Genomic DNA, 15,533 nt, shown 5'->3' on the forward strand with positions numbered 1-15,533 from the left:
CTGACTCCGGCTGAAACTTTCTATATCGCCTCGAACACTCAGAACAAACTAAAACAATGCTCAGTAGAACCAGGAATTCTTATTCCAAGCTTTTTAAATGTGGCTCTACATATTTCTATCTCTATGTCTTTTTTTTTAAGAGAGCGACTAATTTATACTTCATAAACTCAAACGTAATGAGAGGCGGTCTTTATCTAAGAACGACAACTTTCCCCGCTAATACATATTTTCATGAGGGCCAATATATAAATCTCTTTCGGAGGTTCAGCGAGATGGACGTACTGGGAAACCAATGGAAAATCCAGGAGTTGCGGAAAGGCGTGGTCGAGGGCCAATGAGAAATCAGAGTTTGAACAGGGAGAATGAAGGAGTGGGGTTAGCCGTCGCCGTTGTGTAAGGTGAAGAAAGACTGTTGGGAGTGATATCGGGAGGAGGTCGTGAGAGGCTGACGGAGTAAGCTTTCCCGTCCGCCATGTCGTTGCACGGGAAGCGCAAGGAGATCTACAAGTACGAGGCGCCATGGACCGTCTACGCCATGAATTGGAGTGTCAGGCCCGACAAGCGTTTTCGACTTGCCCTGGGCAGCTTCGTAGAAGAGTACAATAATAAGGTGAGCCACCTGGCAGGTCAGACGGCGGGATGAAGTCACTTGTAAGGCCTACAAGGTGTCAAGTTTTACACTGCAGCTTTGGGCTCCGTTCAGTGCGGCCCAATCGGTCGTCTCCGCCGCCGACGGCCCAGTTAAGAGCAGCGAGCGTCGAAAAGGGAGGGTGGGGATCGGAGCGCTCGAGAGGCCGAGCTGCCTCGAGAAGTTTGGTCAGGTTTGACCCTCGGAGCGTCTCTGCTTCTTCCAGAGGTTGAGGCAGGGGCCATTGGTTTTTTTTTTTCTCTCCGTGATAGAGGAGGAAAAATTGCACCTGCTGCTCTAGGAAGTAGGAAAGGGAATAAAGTCGCTTTCTCAATCTTAATAGCCTGAGCAGTTTTTTTTTTTTTTTAAATTTGATTTATATGCCACCCTTCTCCGGAGACTCAGGGCGGCTTACAATGCGTTAAGCAATAGCCTTCATCCTTTTTTGTATGTTTTATACAAAGTCAGCTTATTGCCCCCACAAACTGGGTCCTCATTTCACCTACCTTAGAAAGGATGGAAGGCTGAGTCGACCTTGAGCCTTGGAGAGATTCGAACCAGCAGAAATTGCAGGCAGCTGTGTTAATAACAGGGTGCACTAAACCCCTGTACTATCAAGGCTCTTTGTGTTATTAAATTTACTCTTGGGAAACCCATGATAACTACACGATGTAACGTTTGTTTGAGAGATGCCTACTGTATGTTCCTTCAGTATTATAGCTGATAATAGAATAGAATAGAAGTCTTTATTGGCCAAGTGTGATTGGACACACAAGGAATTTGTCTTTGGCGCATATGCTCTCGGTGTACATAAAAAGACAAGATACACTTGTCAAGAATCACAGGGCACAACACCCAGTGGTGTTGGTCTCAAGAGCCCTGCTGAATTTAGTTCAGCACAGTGACCACATGGATTCATTTGGAAAACTCATATGCCTGAGCTGAAGGGCTAGAACCCCTTTCCTTACTGTTTTCCTGCAAGGAGCATTTATTTATAATTTAAATTTACAAGGCCACTCAACTGGTGTCCTCTGTTTCAGGAAATAGTAAACAATCATCAGTATTACAATAGTAGTTAGTGTGATCCTCCATGGAACTATCCAGTCTCCTTTTCTATGCTATCAAATTGGCTGCCATTACCACAACTGTGGCACTGAATTCTTGGGTCTGTGTAACAAAAAAGTGCTTCCATCTGTTGGCCCTCAATCACACTTCACTTAATTTCAGTAGATAATAGCACACTAAAAGGAGAAGAACTTCTCAATTTCTGTGTTATTTATGCCAACATATTTCTGTTGTGTCTCCCCTTGACCTTGTTCCAATTACTGTAATCTTTCCACATACAGGAGCTATTCCAGACTCCCTAATCTTTTTAGTAGCCCTTTTTTGCACCTTTTCTAATTCTGTAATAACCTTTTTAAACTGTGTCCAAAAAAGTAGCCAAGGTGTGGTCTTACCATAGATTTATATAAAAGGAATATCATACCAACAGTTCTATTTTTGGTTCTTCTAATTACTCCAAGTTACAATTTAACATTTTTATAGCAGCTGCAAACTGCATTGATATCTTCATTAAGCCATCTGCCCTGACTTCCAAGATACCTTTTCTTAATAGTGACTGCAGGCTCTGTATGTATACATGCATTTTTGGAATTCATTTGGAATTTTTGTGTCAACATACACCATATATTTATTTACAGTGAACTGAATTTATCATTCTGAAGCCCATTCATCCAGATTGGAAGGTTGCTTTTGGAGCTCATCACAATTAATTTTTGATTTAAAAGTGTGCTGCAGCTGCCAAAAAAGCCAACACAGTCCTAGGCTGCATTAACAGGGATAGAATCAAGATCAAATGAAGTATTAATACCACTCTATAGTGCCTTGGTAAGACCACACTTGGAATACTGCATCCAGTTTTGGTCACCACAATGTAAAAAAGATGTTGAGACTCTAGAAAGAGTGCAGAGAAGAGCAACAAAAGTGATTAGGGGACTGTTCGCTAAAACATAAATAATGGTTGCTGGAATTGAGTATGTCTATTTAATGAACAGAAGGACTAGGGGTGACATGATAGCAGTGTTCTAATATCTAAGGCAGGGGTGTCAAACTCGTGGCCCATGGACCAGATGCGTCACACGCTGGCCATGCCCACGCCCAGTTTATCGAAGGGGAAAAAAGTCACGATATGTCACGTGATGACGCCGTGATGACACACGTTTGACACACCTGATCTAAGGGGTTGCCACAAAGAAGAGAGAGACAACCTATTCTCCAAAGCACCTGAAGGCAGGACAAGAAGCAATGGATGGAAACTAATCAAGGAGAGAAGCAACCTAGGACTAAGGAGAAATTTCCTGACAGAATTGGAACAACTTGTCTCCAGAAGTTGTGACTGCTCCAACACTGGAAGTTTTTAAGAAGGGATTGTCTGAAATGGTATAGGGCAGGGGTGGGCAATGGTGGCTCTTTTACAACCTGTGGACTTCAACTCCCAGAATTCCTGAGACAGCTTGGCTGTCTCAGGAATTCTGGGAGTTGAAGTCCACAGGTTGTAAAAGAGCCACCATTGCCCACCCCTGGTATAGGGCAAGGGTGTCAAACTCAAGGCCCGGGGGCCGGATCCAGCCTGCAGGGTGCTTAGATCTGGCCCACGGGGTCACCCTGGAAACAGCGAAAGACTGGCCCATGGTGCCTCTGCCAGTGAAAACGGAGCTCGGGAGGGCTGCAGGCAGCCCTCCTGATCTCTGTTTTTGTTGGCAGAGGGTTGCAGGTGGCCGTCGCAGCCAAAAACGTAGCTTGGGAGCCCGTTTTCTCTAGCAGAGCATTCAGGCCATCACAGGTGCCCCTGACACGAGTGACGTCGAGTTGGCCATGCCCACCCCAGCGTCTCCCACGCCGGCCCGAGGTCAAACACAACTCTGATGCGGCCCTCAATGAAATCGAGTTTGACACCCCTGGTATAGGGTTTCTTGCTTGAGCAGGGGGTTGGACTAGGAGACCTCCAAGGTCCCTTCCAACTCTGCTATTCTGTTAGTTTGATGTGTGATAGTTTGATGTATTCTGCAAACATGATCTGATCAGCCCTAATTCCAGGTTTTATACAAATTACTGGTAAAAGCACCAGTTCTTACACCAATCCCCGAGAGACCTCATTTTTCATGACATACAGTATGAGAATTGTTCATTTATTCCAATTCTCAGTCTCTTGATTTTTTTTAAAGTTCCCTATCCATAAAAGCATCTGTTAACCCAAGGCAGCTGAGTTTGCTAAGGAGCCTTTGGTGAAGGACTTTGTCAAAGGCTTTTTGAAAGTTGAAGTGTAGAATATCTGTTGCGTTACCCTTCTGCATGTCCTTTTTGACACCCTGAAGGAAGCTGGAAGGTTAGCAAGACAAGACTTCTTTTTGGTTTCTTTTCAGCAAGACTACTACTATGTATTATTTTCTGAGGGGTCCTTGGTGCTCTCTGAGCTTGGTTGTTTTCTTGCAGATGGTTTATTACCCAAACTAGGTAACATCATCAGAGCATTGATGATGATACCTAGTTTTGGTAATGAAACGTCTGCAAGAAAACAACCAAGCTCAGAGAGCACCAAGGACCCCGCCTTTCAACCCTGAGCTGCAACTATTCTCCTTTATTGGTATTTTCTGTTTAACAATTTTTTCAATTTTTCCCCTGGAACAAATTAACTAGGAGGCCTATAACTTCCTTTATTGCCCCTCAATCTCCTTAGAAAAACTGGGGTCACATTATTTTCCAGTCCTTTAGAACAAGTGGCAGTGTTTAAAAGATTTTTTTTTTAAAAAAGATGGCAATTTTATATTTAACTGCTTCAAGAGTTCTTGGGTAGGTACCATCTGGACATTGGGATTGGATTTATTTAGTTTTACTTGATCAGTTTGGCTTGCAACCATTTTTCCTTACCCCTGTCTCAGTTTGTCTAGTCTTCGTCCGGAAAGCCTATTACACCTTGGGACTTCAGAACATGTAGGTGAAAGATGGACTGAAATATGAATGAATGTTTGTGTGTGTGTGTATATATACACACACATGCACACAGACATTTTTGTCTCATAGGTTCAGCTTGTTGGGTTGGATGAAGAAAGCTCTGAATTCATTTGCAGAAATACTTTTGACCACCCTTATCCTACTACCAAGCTCATGTGGATACCAGATACTAAAGGTGTTTATCCAGACCTTTTGGCAACCAGTGGTGACTACCTGCGTGTGTGGAGAGTAAGTAGACAATTTAGAATGTAATTCTATGTTTTGATTTGAAAAACAACAACAGTAGACCAGCTATCAGGGTGGATTTGATTTAAATCAAACTGATTTAAATCACGATTTAAATCACTAGTCAGTAAGGCTTGATTTAAATCATAGTTTTCTACATAAAGACTAATTCTTGCTGGTATAACTTTAATATGCAAGTAGATGAAGATTTTTAGAATAACAACTTTTCATATTAGTTTTTTTATCCCCAGTTTAATAGGTTAATCATTCATATTTGGACAACTTTTCTGTTGTACTTAGGAAGGAGAAAAATAATCATTACCTTAATAATAACAATTTAAATAGATTTATTCAACTGAAACAATAACATTACAGCATATGTTATTTGCTTAAACAAACATCCATGTTTGTTAACTAATTTGGCTAAACAAAATATATATATTTTAAGAAACTTAGACTGTCAGCCCAGCCTACACATGAAAAACTTAAATACTGTCTTCTGTAGCTCACTCCTCATCTTCATCTTCTTTGTTCATAATCTGGAAAAGAAAAACAAGCTTTCCTGCTTTATCGGGTCCCAAACAATTTCTCAATTTAGAATGAATGAGTCCAAAGGAAGAGAATATTCTTTCAACGCCTGCAGAAGAAGCTACTGCTGTTAAAAGTGAAATCATTACTTGAACAGTCTCTAAATCCAAGTGCTTGAGTGACTTCCACCAGTTCACTGGTGTGACTTTCTTTAAAATATCTTCAGCAAACATATATTTCTTGAATGGTTCCCCCTTAGCTTTGAAGTTTATTATAGTTGGCATTACAGATGGATGATTGCTGGATACCCATGTCATAGCTAACTCCTTTTCCTCAGCACTTAAGTTTTGACCCTGGTACTGGATATTGACAATATTTGCCAAAAAATGAGCTGGAGACAGTACTTGTCCCATTCGTTTTTTTAATGCTTGTAATTTAATTCTGTTCATGTGTAGTTCTGTTTTTAAGTGTTCACTCAGTTCCTTCCAAATTTCAACAGCATCAGCAATAAAACAGCTATTTTTCTGTATTTTGTTTAAAGCTTCAGAGATGGGTTTCAGGATGCTCAGCATATGTTCAACATTTCTCTTAAGCCCAATGTTGAGGATTTTGGCCGTGACAGTGCCATCTATTTTATCTCGATTTTGTTCACAAACTGTCATCAGAATAGGCCAGTTCTTGATATACTGCTCAAAACAGTCCACCACAGAGTTCCATCTAACATCTTGTGGGAGCGTTAGCTTGGTTCCACCCATCCTTTTCAGAGCTGCTGCAGCAAAATGATTGTTACGGAAGTATTTAGCAATTTCAACAACATTAGTCTTTATTTCTGGAACACTTAAGTCTTTGGCTAAGAAGTGCAGCAAATGAGCACTGCAACCATATGTTATTAGCTTTGTATTCCCTTCCTGCTCTTCTAAATTTCTTCTCATCTTGGATACATTTGCAGCATTGTCTGTGACCAAACTGCGTACTAGACATTTGAATTTTTGTTCACGTTATTATAGCTTTTACTGCCACTTCTTGTAAGTATTCTGCTGTGTGTGCATTTCCTGACGTATCAATTGTTTGTGCAAGGAAGACTTTCCCTTCTTCTGTTGTTATACAAGCACATACAATAGGATCATTGTGGACATTACTCCACCCATCAATACTTAGGTTAACAATTCTACCCTCCAGAGCTGTTGCACATTGCTCCATTTCTCTGTCATACACTTTATCCAGCAGTTTCCCTGCAACATCTGCTCTGCTGGGTGGACTGTATCCTGGTCTCAGTGACTGAACCATATTAATGAAATGTGGGTTCTCAGTCAGACGGAAAGAAGAGTTTGTTGCATAAACAAACTGGGCAATTTTTTCATCAGTTAACTCTTTTTCTAATCTGCTAGTTTTTATCACAAACTTATCTATGGTGGTTCCAGGAGGGAAGGGTTTTTTCTTTCTTTTAGGTGATAGTGATATGTGGCTGTGGGTGTCTGATGATGATGATGCTAATGAAGCACTATCCTGGATGGATAACTCTGAAACTGTAGAACAGGAGGATGGTGATCTTGAAGGTGGATAGTTTCCAGAATCCATGAATTCCCCTAAACAAAAAGTCAGTGCTGTTATTTTATTGATTATACAATTTCTGCTTATTGTACACAGCACTGCCCCAAAAGGAATATTTGCTTTTCTTCATAACTGTACCAAATGACAGTAACATGCAGTAATAGTAAGAAATATAATTTTGCTCAAACATGACAGTTCAAGGCAGTCTTTAGAAATATGATTCAGTAAAAATATTTACCAACCTGAAGATCCTGCCTGTTCAAATGTGTTTCTTTGGTCATCTTCATCACAGCACTTCTCATGATGTTGCCTCATTCGGGCCACCAGGCCTTGCATTTCTTTGTTGCAGTGTTTGCAGTTTGCACGCATGCCTGCCTTACCGATAGGTAAAGGAACTTCATTAAAATATTGCCAAACTGGGTCTCTTGTACGGCCTGCTGCCATTATAGGTTTTTTCCTCCAAGGAAAGAATGTGATAAACCTCAGGTCATACACACAAAAAGATCCAAAGACTTGTCTGTCTGTGGCTGTGCAGTATTGTGCTCAGAAAGTTTCACTTTCGTTTTGTACTGCTTGTCTGCTTGCCCCTTCCTCCTCACACTTAGTTTCACTTTCTTCTTGTGCAGATCTATTCCACTCCAAACAATCAGAAAAATATTGTTTCTATTCTATTCACTGAACTTCTTGAAACTTAGCACTGAAGGGGTTGATTCTGTATTCATAGGTTTGTAGAACAATAGGATTAAGGTCTTTTTCTCAACTCTGTTCATGTTATAACATTTTTGCTGTGAAGGAGAGGCATGTGATCTCTGCTGAGTCAAATTCAGTTTTGAGAACTGCAAAAGTAAACCAAGCATCTGTGATAATATCTTGTAGGCAGAGAAACTGCCCAATAATCTTACAAAAACCTCTGGAAGAGCATGACATTGTGAATGGATTAATGGAATTTATTTACCAAAAAAATTAAACATATACAGCCTTATTCTACATAATTAAAAAACTAATCTTTATTTCATGATGGAATAACCTTTGGATGGTAATATATTTTCCTCAAAAAGCATTTTATTTAAAAAAATCGATTTAAATCAAAAAAATCCAATTTAAATCAAAAAAATCTGATTTTTTTGATTTTTTTTTTAAAATTGATTTTTATCCACCCTGCCAGCTATTATGAATGACAGAGAAGCATTACATTCAGCCTACCCCCCAAGGACTGGCTTTTGAAACATGTAGCTTGCCCTTTTTCATAGGTTTCTCAAAATAGTCCCATAATGCATTGGAATATTGGTGAGACCACAGCATTATCTCAAATATAGTAATGTATTCATCAGACTGATAATGATTCTGGAAAGAGTTTCATAAACAGTCATTTCAACTGTAAGTTTTCAGTGAAAAGTGAAAAAATGAACTCTTCACCACTTCACAAGAAATACGTTACAGAGAACTTGAGAAACTGTCTGCCCTGATGTAATGGGAGATATATTGGTTCTTAGTTGGAAATAGTTCAGTGCAGAAATGCTTGGAACCCTGGGGGTTCAGCTCCTGCTACAGTATTGAATGCCAGACCTCTCCTTAACCTAACCATCCTCATCCACAGTTGTGGATGAGAGGGCAGACCTGACTTGCATTACCAAAATCTGGGTAGGAAAAGGGAGAGTTCATCTTTCCGAGATCTACCCTCCCCAGGTTTCTAGTTTGTCCCAGGATCGAGGGTGGGTAGCTATTGTCATCCCTGAAACTCTTAGCATCAAGAGATGCTACTCTAGATCATGGGTGTCAAACTCATGGCGCCACATTGCCATCACGTGATGTTTCGTGATGTTTTTCCTCTTTGCGGAGCTGGGGTGGGTGTGGCCTGCATGTGACACATCCGGCCCATGGGCCGTCAGTTTGATACCCCTGCTCTAGATGAACAGATGTGAGAGCTTGTTAGTGTGATTAGACCTGAAGGGGCAGTTGAGTTTGCTGCTGGTATAACATTCCCCCTGCTGCATAGCAGGATCCCTACCATGGCTGACAAATTGGTAGTGTTGGGGAGCTTCAACGTGCCTGCCCTGGGTGAAGAGTTTAGAGCAGCTCATGAGTTCTTGGCTGTCATGACAATCATGCACCTGGCCAAACTTACTAAAGACCCAACATCCATAAAAGATCACATGCTAGTTCTAGTTTTTGTCTTGGGGAAGACACAACATGATCTGAAAAGGGAGGGGGGGCATCAAGCTTATATCCTTCTTGTGGATAGTTCACTGTGATAGCTATAGAGTTTCATGCTGCAACCATGAGTTTGAGTTTTATGCGGGCTTTTTTCCCTGACCAGATAAATTTTGATACCGTTTTGTTTAATTGTTCAAAAAATTTTTTATCTAATTTTATTGGAATTGTTTGAAAAAGAGACAATAATTTAGGTAATATATTCATTTTGATTGTTGAAATTCTGCCAATTAATTATATCTGTAATTTAGTCCAATTATTCAAGTCCTTTTGAATTTGTTTTAATAATCTATTATAATTATCTTCTTTTATCGTAGTGCATTTGGCCGTTAACCATATTCCCAAATATCTAATTTTTTTTGCCCTCGAAATCCCCAGTTTCTCCTCCAGTTTTTCAATTTGTCTATTAGTAAGATTCTTAGTTAACATTTTTGTTTTCTCCTTATTTATTTTAAACCCTGCTACTTTACCGAATTGTATTATTTCTTGTAATAATATTTGCCCACTTTCTAAAGGATATTCTATAATAAACGCCAGATCATCCGCGAAGGCTTGTGCTTTATATTCCTCCTTTTTTATTTTTAACCCCTTTATTTCCTGATTTTGCCTAATTTGTAGCATTAACAACTCCATTGAGCAGGGTGGATAGGGGGACATCCCTGTCTCACCCCTTTAGTTATATTGAAACCTTCTGTTAGTTCTCCATTTAATATTACTCTTGCCACTTGATTTGAGTAAATTGCTCTAATCATTCCAGTAATTTTTTCTCTGAAGTTCATCACTACTAATTGATTTATAAGAAAATCCCAATTCAGGTTATCAAATGCTTTTTGTTCATCGATGAATATCAATGCCAATTGTTTTCCTGGATGTGCCTCATAATACTCCAGCACATTCATTATTGTTCGTATATTGTTTTTTATATGCCTATTAGTTAGAAATCCGTTTTGGTCCGAATGTATAATTTCATTAAGTATATTTTTAATTCTTTCTGCCATTATTGCCATGAATATTTTGTAATTGGCATATAGCAGTGAGATTGGCCTGTAGTTTTGAATCTTTTGTGTATCAGCACTATCATTGGGGATACGTGTTATGAGTACCTCCATCCAGGATTTTGGTATTTTAGCTTTTTTCTAGTGCCTCGTTATATACCTCTAGTAGTAGATTCGCTAATAAATTTTGGGTTTCTTTATAGAATTCTGCTGGAATTCCATCCGGTCCTGGGGTTTTATTGTTCTTTTTTTTTTTTGAATTGCCCTTTTTTTACTCTAACATCGTTATTTTCTTGTTTAATACTTCCTTTGTTGGTTCCGGAAGTGTAGGGAGATTTCTGTAAGTAACGTTTAATATCTTCTTCTATGTTCTCCTGACTGTATAGAGTTTGGAAGTATCTTAAAGCTATAGTTTGTTTTTTTTTCCTTCTGATGTATTGTTCCTTCTTCATCCTCTAATTGCTGTATTAATTTATTTTCTGTTTCTTTTTTTAATTTGTAAGCCAGCCATCTCCCTGGTTTATTGGTGTTTTCAAAATAATTCTGTCTGGTTAATCTAAGTTTTTGGGCCACTTTTTCTTGCATAATTAAATTTAATCTATGTTTGGTTAAAACTTTTTCTTCTTGAACTTCCGGTTGGTGCCGCGGGGACACAGACGGGGAAATGGCGAGCTCCGCTGAGCTCTGCCAAATCCCCTCTGCTAAGCTGCCGCCGATAGGTCTGCGGACCTCCCCTGTCTTGTAGGGACAGGGGGACAAGGAACACCTTGGGCGGCCGAGAGGAACGGGCGGGTTCCTCGGGGCCGGAGGCTTCTCCTTCACATCGGCGGCAGCGGAACGGCAGCCATGGCGGCTGCCCTGAAACCACAGCAACCGGGAACAAGGATTGTGCTGGAGGAAGATGAAGAAAGAACAAAAATCAAGAAGCCGGGTGAGTGACACCAACCCAGGCAATATAACGTACCTATTTGGAATTATTGGAAAATAAGACCCCAAAATTAAAAGCGGGGGCTTTAAGATTGAAAAGAAAAAAAAAATGGGTAAAAGACCCAAATTGAATTTTGTTGCAGTAAACTTAAACTGGATGATTTGGCATTAATAAATCTCTGAAATTTGACTGTGCCTTTAACTGGAGTGGAGAGGAGAAATGGATATTCCTGAGAATTAATGCCTCTAAAAGAAAATGAAGCTAATGAAATTAGACAGATGGATGGCTACAAAATAACCATGGAGTCTGCAGTGATTAAGCAGGGAAGTGGATTGAAGAGATTTCCCTTTCTGGATGGAAAAGAAACATGTTAATTGGCTTTTTACCTTGGATTACTTGAAATTAATATTGGATATAAGGATTTTGGAGATTCCTACTCTGTCCCAGATGATTTGAAGAAAGAAGAAAGAAAGAACATTTTGGATTTTAACAATGGAGACTGATAAAACTAGGTGTGGCGTAGTTAACAAAGACAGGAAGCTGATGCACTACGCTTGGAACAGACATTTTAAAAGTTTTAAAGGGACACACAGAAATTCTTTACTTTGAACTGATGAATCTTGAAATAGAGCACTTTGGACAGAGAGGAAAAGGAAGAAAAGGAAGAATTAAAGTGGATAAATTTAAATGTGACTAACTGAAATGTAAAGTTTAAAAGCCTATGTATATATGATAAAGTTTAAAAGCCTAGGTATATATGATTTTTGGATAAAAACAGGAAGGGTTGTGAAATAATAAAATAGAAAATAAGAGGTGGCTATTAAAATAGTGGATGATATCAAGGGGATAAAAATAATAAAGAAGAATATATTTTGAGGCAGGAAAATTTTAAGAAAATGTATTGTTTGATGTAATACGTTTTAATTTTAATTTGCAAACAAATGTTAAACTGATGAATAAGGATTGATTGAACAAAATACAAGATACACAGATGCTAGTGATTAGTCTTGAATTAAGGTAATACAAGTTGGAAATGATGATCATTATGAAATATACTGAGATTTAAATTGAAAGAGCAGGATGGAAAAATGATATAAAACAGATAATTATATTACAGTTAAAATGTGTGGGATGGATACCAACTAGATAAGAGTTTGAGACTCGGTGGAAATACGTTGGAAACTAATTCAAAATGCTGGAAACAGCCAAACAAATAGGAGGAGAGTTGGAGGAGACTATGCTGGTAATCAGCCAAACAATGGAGGGAGTTAAGGAGGAGACTATGCTGGAAATCAGCCCATAAAATGCTGGAAGCAGCCAAACGGATAGGAGGAGAGTTGGAGGAGACTATGCTGGAAATCAGCCAAACAATGGAGGGAGTTGAGGAGACTATGCTGGAAATCAGCCCACAAAATGCTGGAAACAGTCAAACAAATAGAGGACAGTTGGAGGAGATTGAGGAACTATTCTGAAATCAACTAAATAGTTGGTGTTTTGGAGGGGATCAAGCTGAGAATTAATCAAATAGAACAAGCTGGAAGTTAGTTAAATATTAGAGGGAGATATAGTGGAAAATATATTAGAAATTGGAGTAAATAAAATATGCCTTTGTGAGGAATCTGTGTAATATGTAAACTGGAAGAAAAAAAAAACTAAGGTAAACTGATTTGAGGATAAGGGTCAAAGGATTAAAATTAGACAAAATGTTGTTTTATAAAATATAATAAAAATGGAGTGGTATTGAATTGAAACTAAGAATAAATGGTGATAAAATTGTAAGGTAAACACTTAACAAGAGGTTAGAATATTGTAAAAATTATTTTGATATGACTTGTATAAGATATAAGGTAAAGAAGAATAAAGATATGTTTAGAATTGTTATGCAGATGTAAAAATAAGTGAAAGTGAATTTGAAACTAATTTTGGATAGATATAATGGATTTATATAGATGAAAATGTTAAATTTGAGGTAAAATTGGTTTTTTCTTCAGTTTTGAATTTCTTTCTTTTTTTTATTGAAAAAGTTTTTCAAATACAAATTTTTCCCCCTTTTCCCCCCCCTCCTCCCTAACCCCCCCTCCCCCTCCCCTCCCCCCTTGGCTTCTCCAAAATAAAATCCAAATTGATATCACATTGTGTAATACTTTACCATCCTTTTACACTACCCCCCCCATATGCTAACCATTTCTTTCTAACATTATTATTTTATCCCCCCTATACTATACATTTCAAAGATGAAATTATATAATAAATCCTAATTTGGCATTTATTCAACTCATAATCTACCCATTTCCTCCACCCCCATAACATCCCTTTTCCTAAACTAAACAGTCAGTAGCCTAACCTATCTCCACCCACTTTCCTACAGGTCTACCATACATAATTTTAATATCTTTGTTCTTCTGCCCACACCACTAAAAGATATTTCCATATATAAATAAAATCCTCAAATGACTTTAAATTTGTAATCCATATAGTATCTTCTGTAATGTCTTTCAACTGGATTATTAATTCCATCGCCCATGTTAGGGTAACATCAAGTTCTGCTTCCAACAGTATATTCAGTATCTTCAATTACCATCTGCCCCCATCAATAATAAATGTTTTCATATATAAAAAACCACCCGAGTGACTTTATATTTATATTCCATATAGCAGTGGTCCCCAACCTTTTTATCGCCGCGGACCAATCAGCCTTTGATAATTTTACCGTGGCCCGCTGAGCGCGCGCAGCGGTGGGGGCTTTGGGCCACATGTGCGTACCTGCGCGGGGCTCTCTTCCCTGGAGCCTTTGCGCACGGCCCAGGAGCCTTTGCGCTGCAGCGTTCATGTCCCCCGGCCGCTGCGCGGCCCGGTGCCAGGTACTCCACGGCCCGGCACCGGTCCGCGGACCGGGGGTTGGGGACCACTGCCATATAGTATCTTCTGTAGTGTCTTTTGTCTAGATTATTAATTCCAACCACCACGTTAGGGTAACAACCAGATCTTCTGCATGCCCCAATTCCATAGTTCTCTTGCCTTATAACTCAACATATATGTAATCCATTTTTCAAAGAGTCCAAAATAGAAAGTTCCAGTCCGCTCAATTAAAGGCCATCTTCCACATCCCAAGGACACCAGCACTGCAGAAATCTGTTATTCTTCTCAAAATAGTATAAGTCTGTAATTTGCCTCAATTATATTTCATGTATCAGCCTTCTATAAATCCCGCTTATTATATTTAATCGTCTCTTATATAACTGGCATTAGTCTGTTGGCTAAAAAAAAAGAAAAAAAAAGTTTAAAATTTTTTAGTTTTGTAGAGCCTGCTTCTTTTCTTAACTACTTGTGGTTTAGATCTCCATCCTGATTGCCTTTCTAAGACTTGTATATCAGCTGATTGAGTTACATGCTGGTCTGTAACTTGATAAGACATCAAATTGAAATCCAAAGCCGCCTCTCTTATATTTATAGGTAATCCAGCTATAGCCTCTGAAGGAGAATCCAAAAGCGGCTCATCCAAAAAGGCCTCTGTAACTTGTTGTTTTTCCATTACCTCCATCTCCATCTGCTTAGCCTGGGTTTCAATCTCTTGTTCATTTTGCTTTTCTTTATCCCCCTCCTGTGTTCCTAAGACCGATGATATACGTGGAGATGTTGGATCCATTTTAAAAACCTTATAATAAAATTCTTCCGCTTTTTCAACAGTATTTAGTTGATATCTTTTTCCTTGATATCTCAATATTATACCAACTGGAGCATCCCACCTAAATGGGATGTTTTGTTTCTTTAACTCAGTCACCAAAAATCCAAAGTCCTTTCTATCTTTTAACATCTTGGACGGCAGCTCTTTATATATCCAAATCTTCCTTCCATTCATTTCTAGAGTGGAGTTAAAAGACTTTTGCACGATATCATTTCTTATTCCTTTATCAGTAAAGTAAATCACCACATCTCTAGGCAACTGCCTTTGCTTTGCCACCCAAGAGTTTACTCTGTAGGCCTTATCAATCTTACAGGATACCTCTTCAGGACTAACCTTTAAAATCACAGCCAGAACTTCAGCAGACATCTTTCTCAAATCATCTCTGTTATTTTCCTGTAGTCCCCTAATTCTGACCGCAAATTGCATGGATCTAAATTGCATCATTGTGACTTCATTTTCAATCCTTTGTTTTATATTATCTGCATTATAAGTCTTGTGATCAGCTTCCTTTATTTTAGACTCTACTTCTGAGCTATTTTCTTGAATATTTATCAAATCATTTTCAATTCTTTGTATCTTATTATCCAAATTATAAATCTTATAATCAGCTTCCTTCATTTTAGACTCTATTTCTGAGTTGATATCTTTATCCATCTTTATAATTATTTCTGAAAAGCTTTTCAAAGCTGTTACAATATATCGTTTCAGGTTATCATACTTTTGTTGTACCAACTCTTTAATTTCCTGTCTAAATTTTCCAAGATTCTGGTT

At 38.7% G+C, this 15,533-nt stretch overlaps 1 protein-coding gene across 3 annotated transcripts in view; it reads left to right on the forward strand.

Annotated features, from left to right (window-relative positions):
- Nucleotides 1-353: 353 nt before the first annotated feature.
- DCAF7 (DDB1 and CUL4 associated factor 7) overlaps nt 354-15,533 on the forward strand; it is a 245,675-nt gene continuing 230,495 nt past the window's right edge. For 2 of the 3 annotated variants that reach the window (XM_070944527.1, XM_070944526.1), the window contains exons 1-2: nt 354-610; nt 4,709-4,867. In XM_070944527.1, coding sequence (XP_070800628.1) covers nt 473-610; nt 4,709-4,867 — 297 coding nt within the window. In that variant the 5' untranslated portion in view covers nt 354-472. The remainder of the gene's footprint in view (nt 611-4,708; nt 4,868-15,533) is intronic. The other variant, XM_070944528.1, reaches the window with a different exon arrangement.

Source organism: Pituophis catenifer, unplaced genomic scaffold (assembly GCF_029215685.1).
Source record: "Pituophis catenifer annectens isolate HBS135680 unplaced genomic scaffold, rPitCat1.0.hap2 SCAF_5, whole genome shotgun sequence".
Lineage (NCBI taxonomy): Eukaryota > Metazoa > Chordata > Lepidosauria > Squamata > Colubridae > Pituophis > Pituophis catenifer.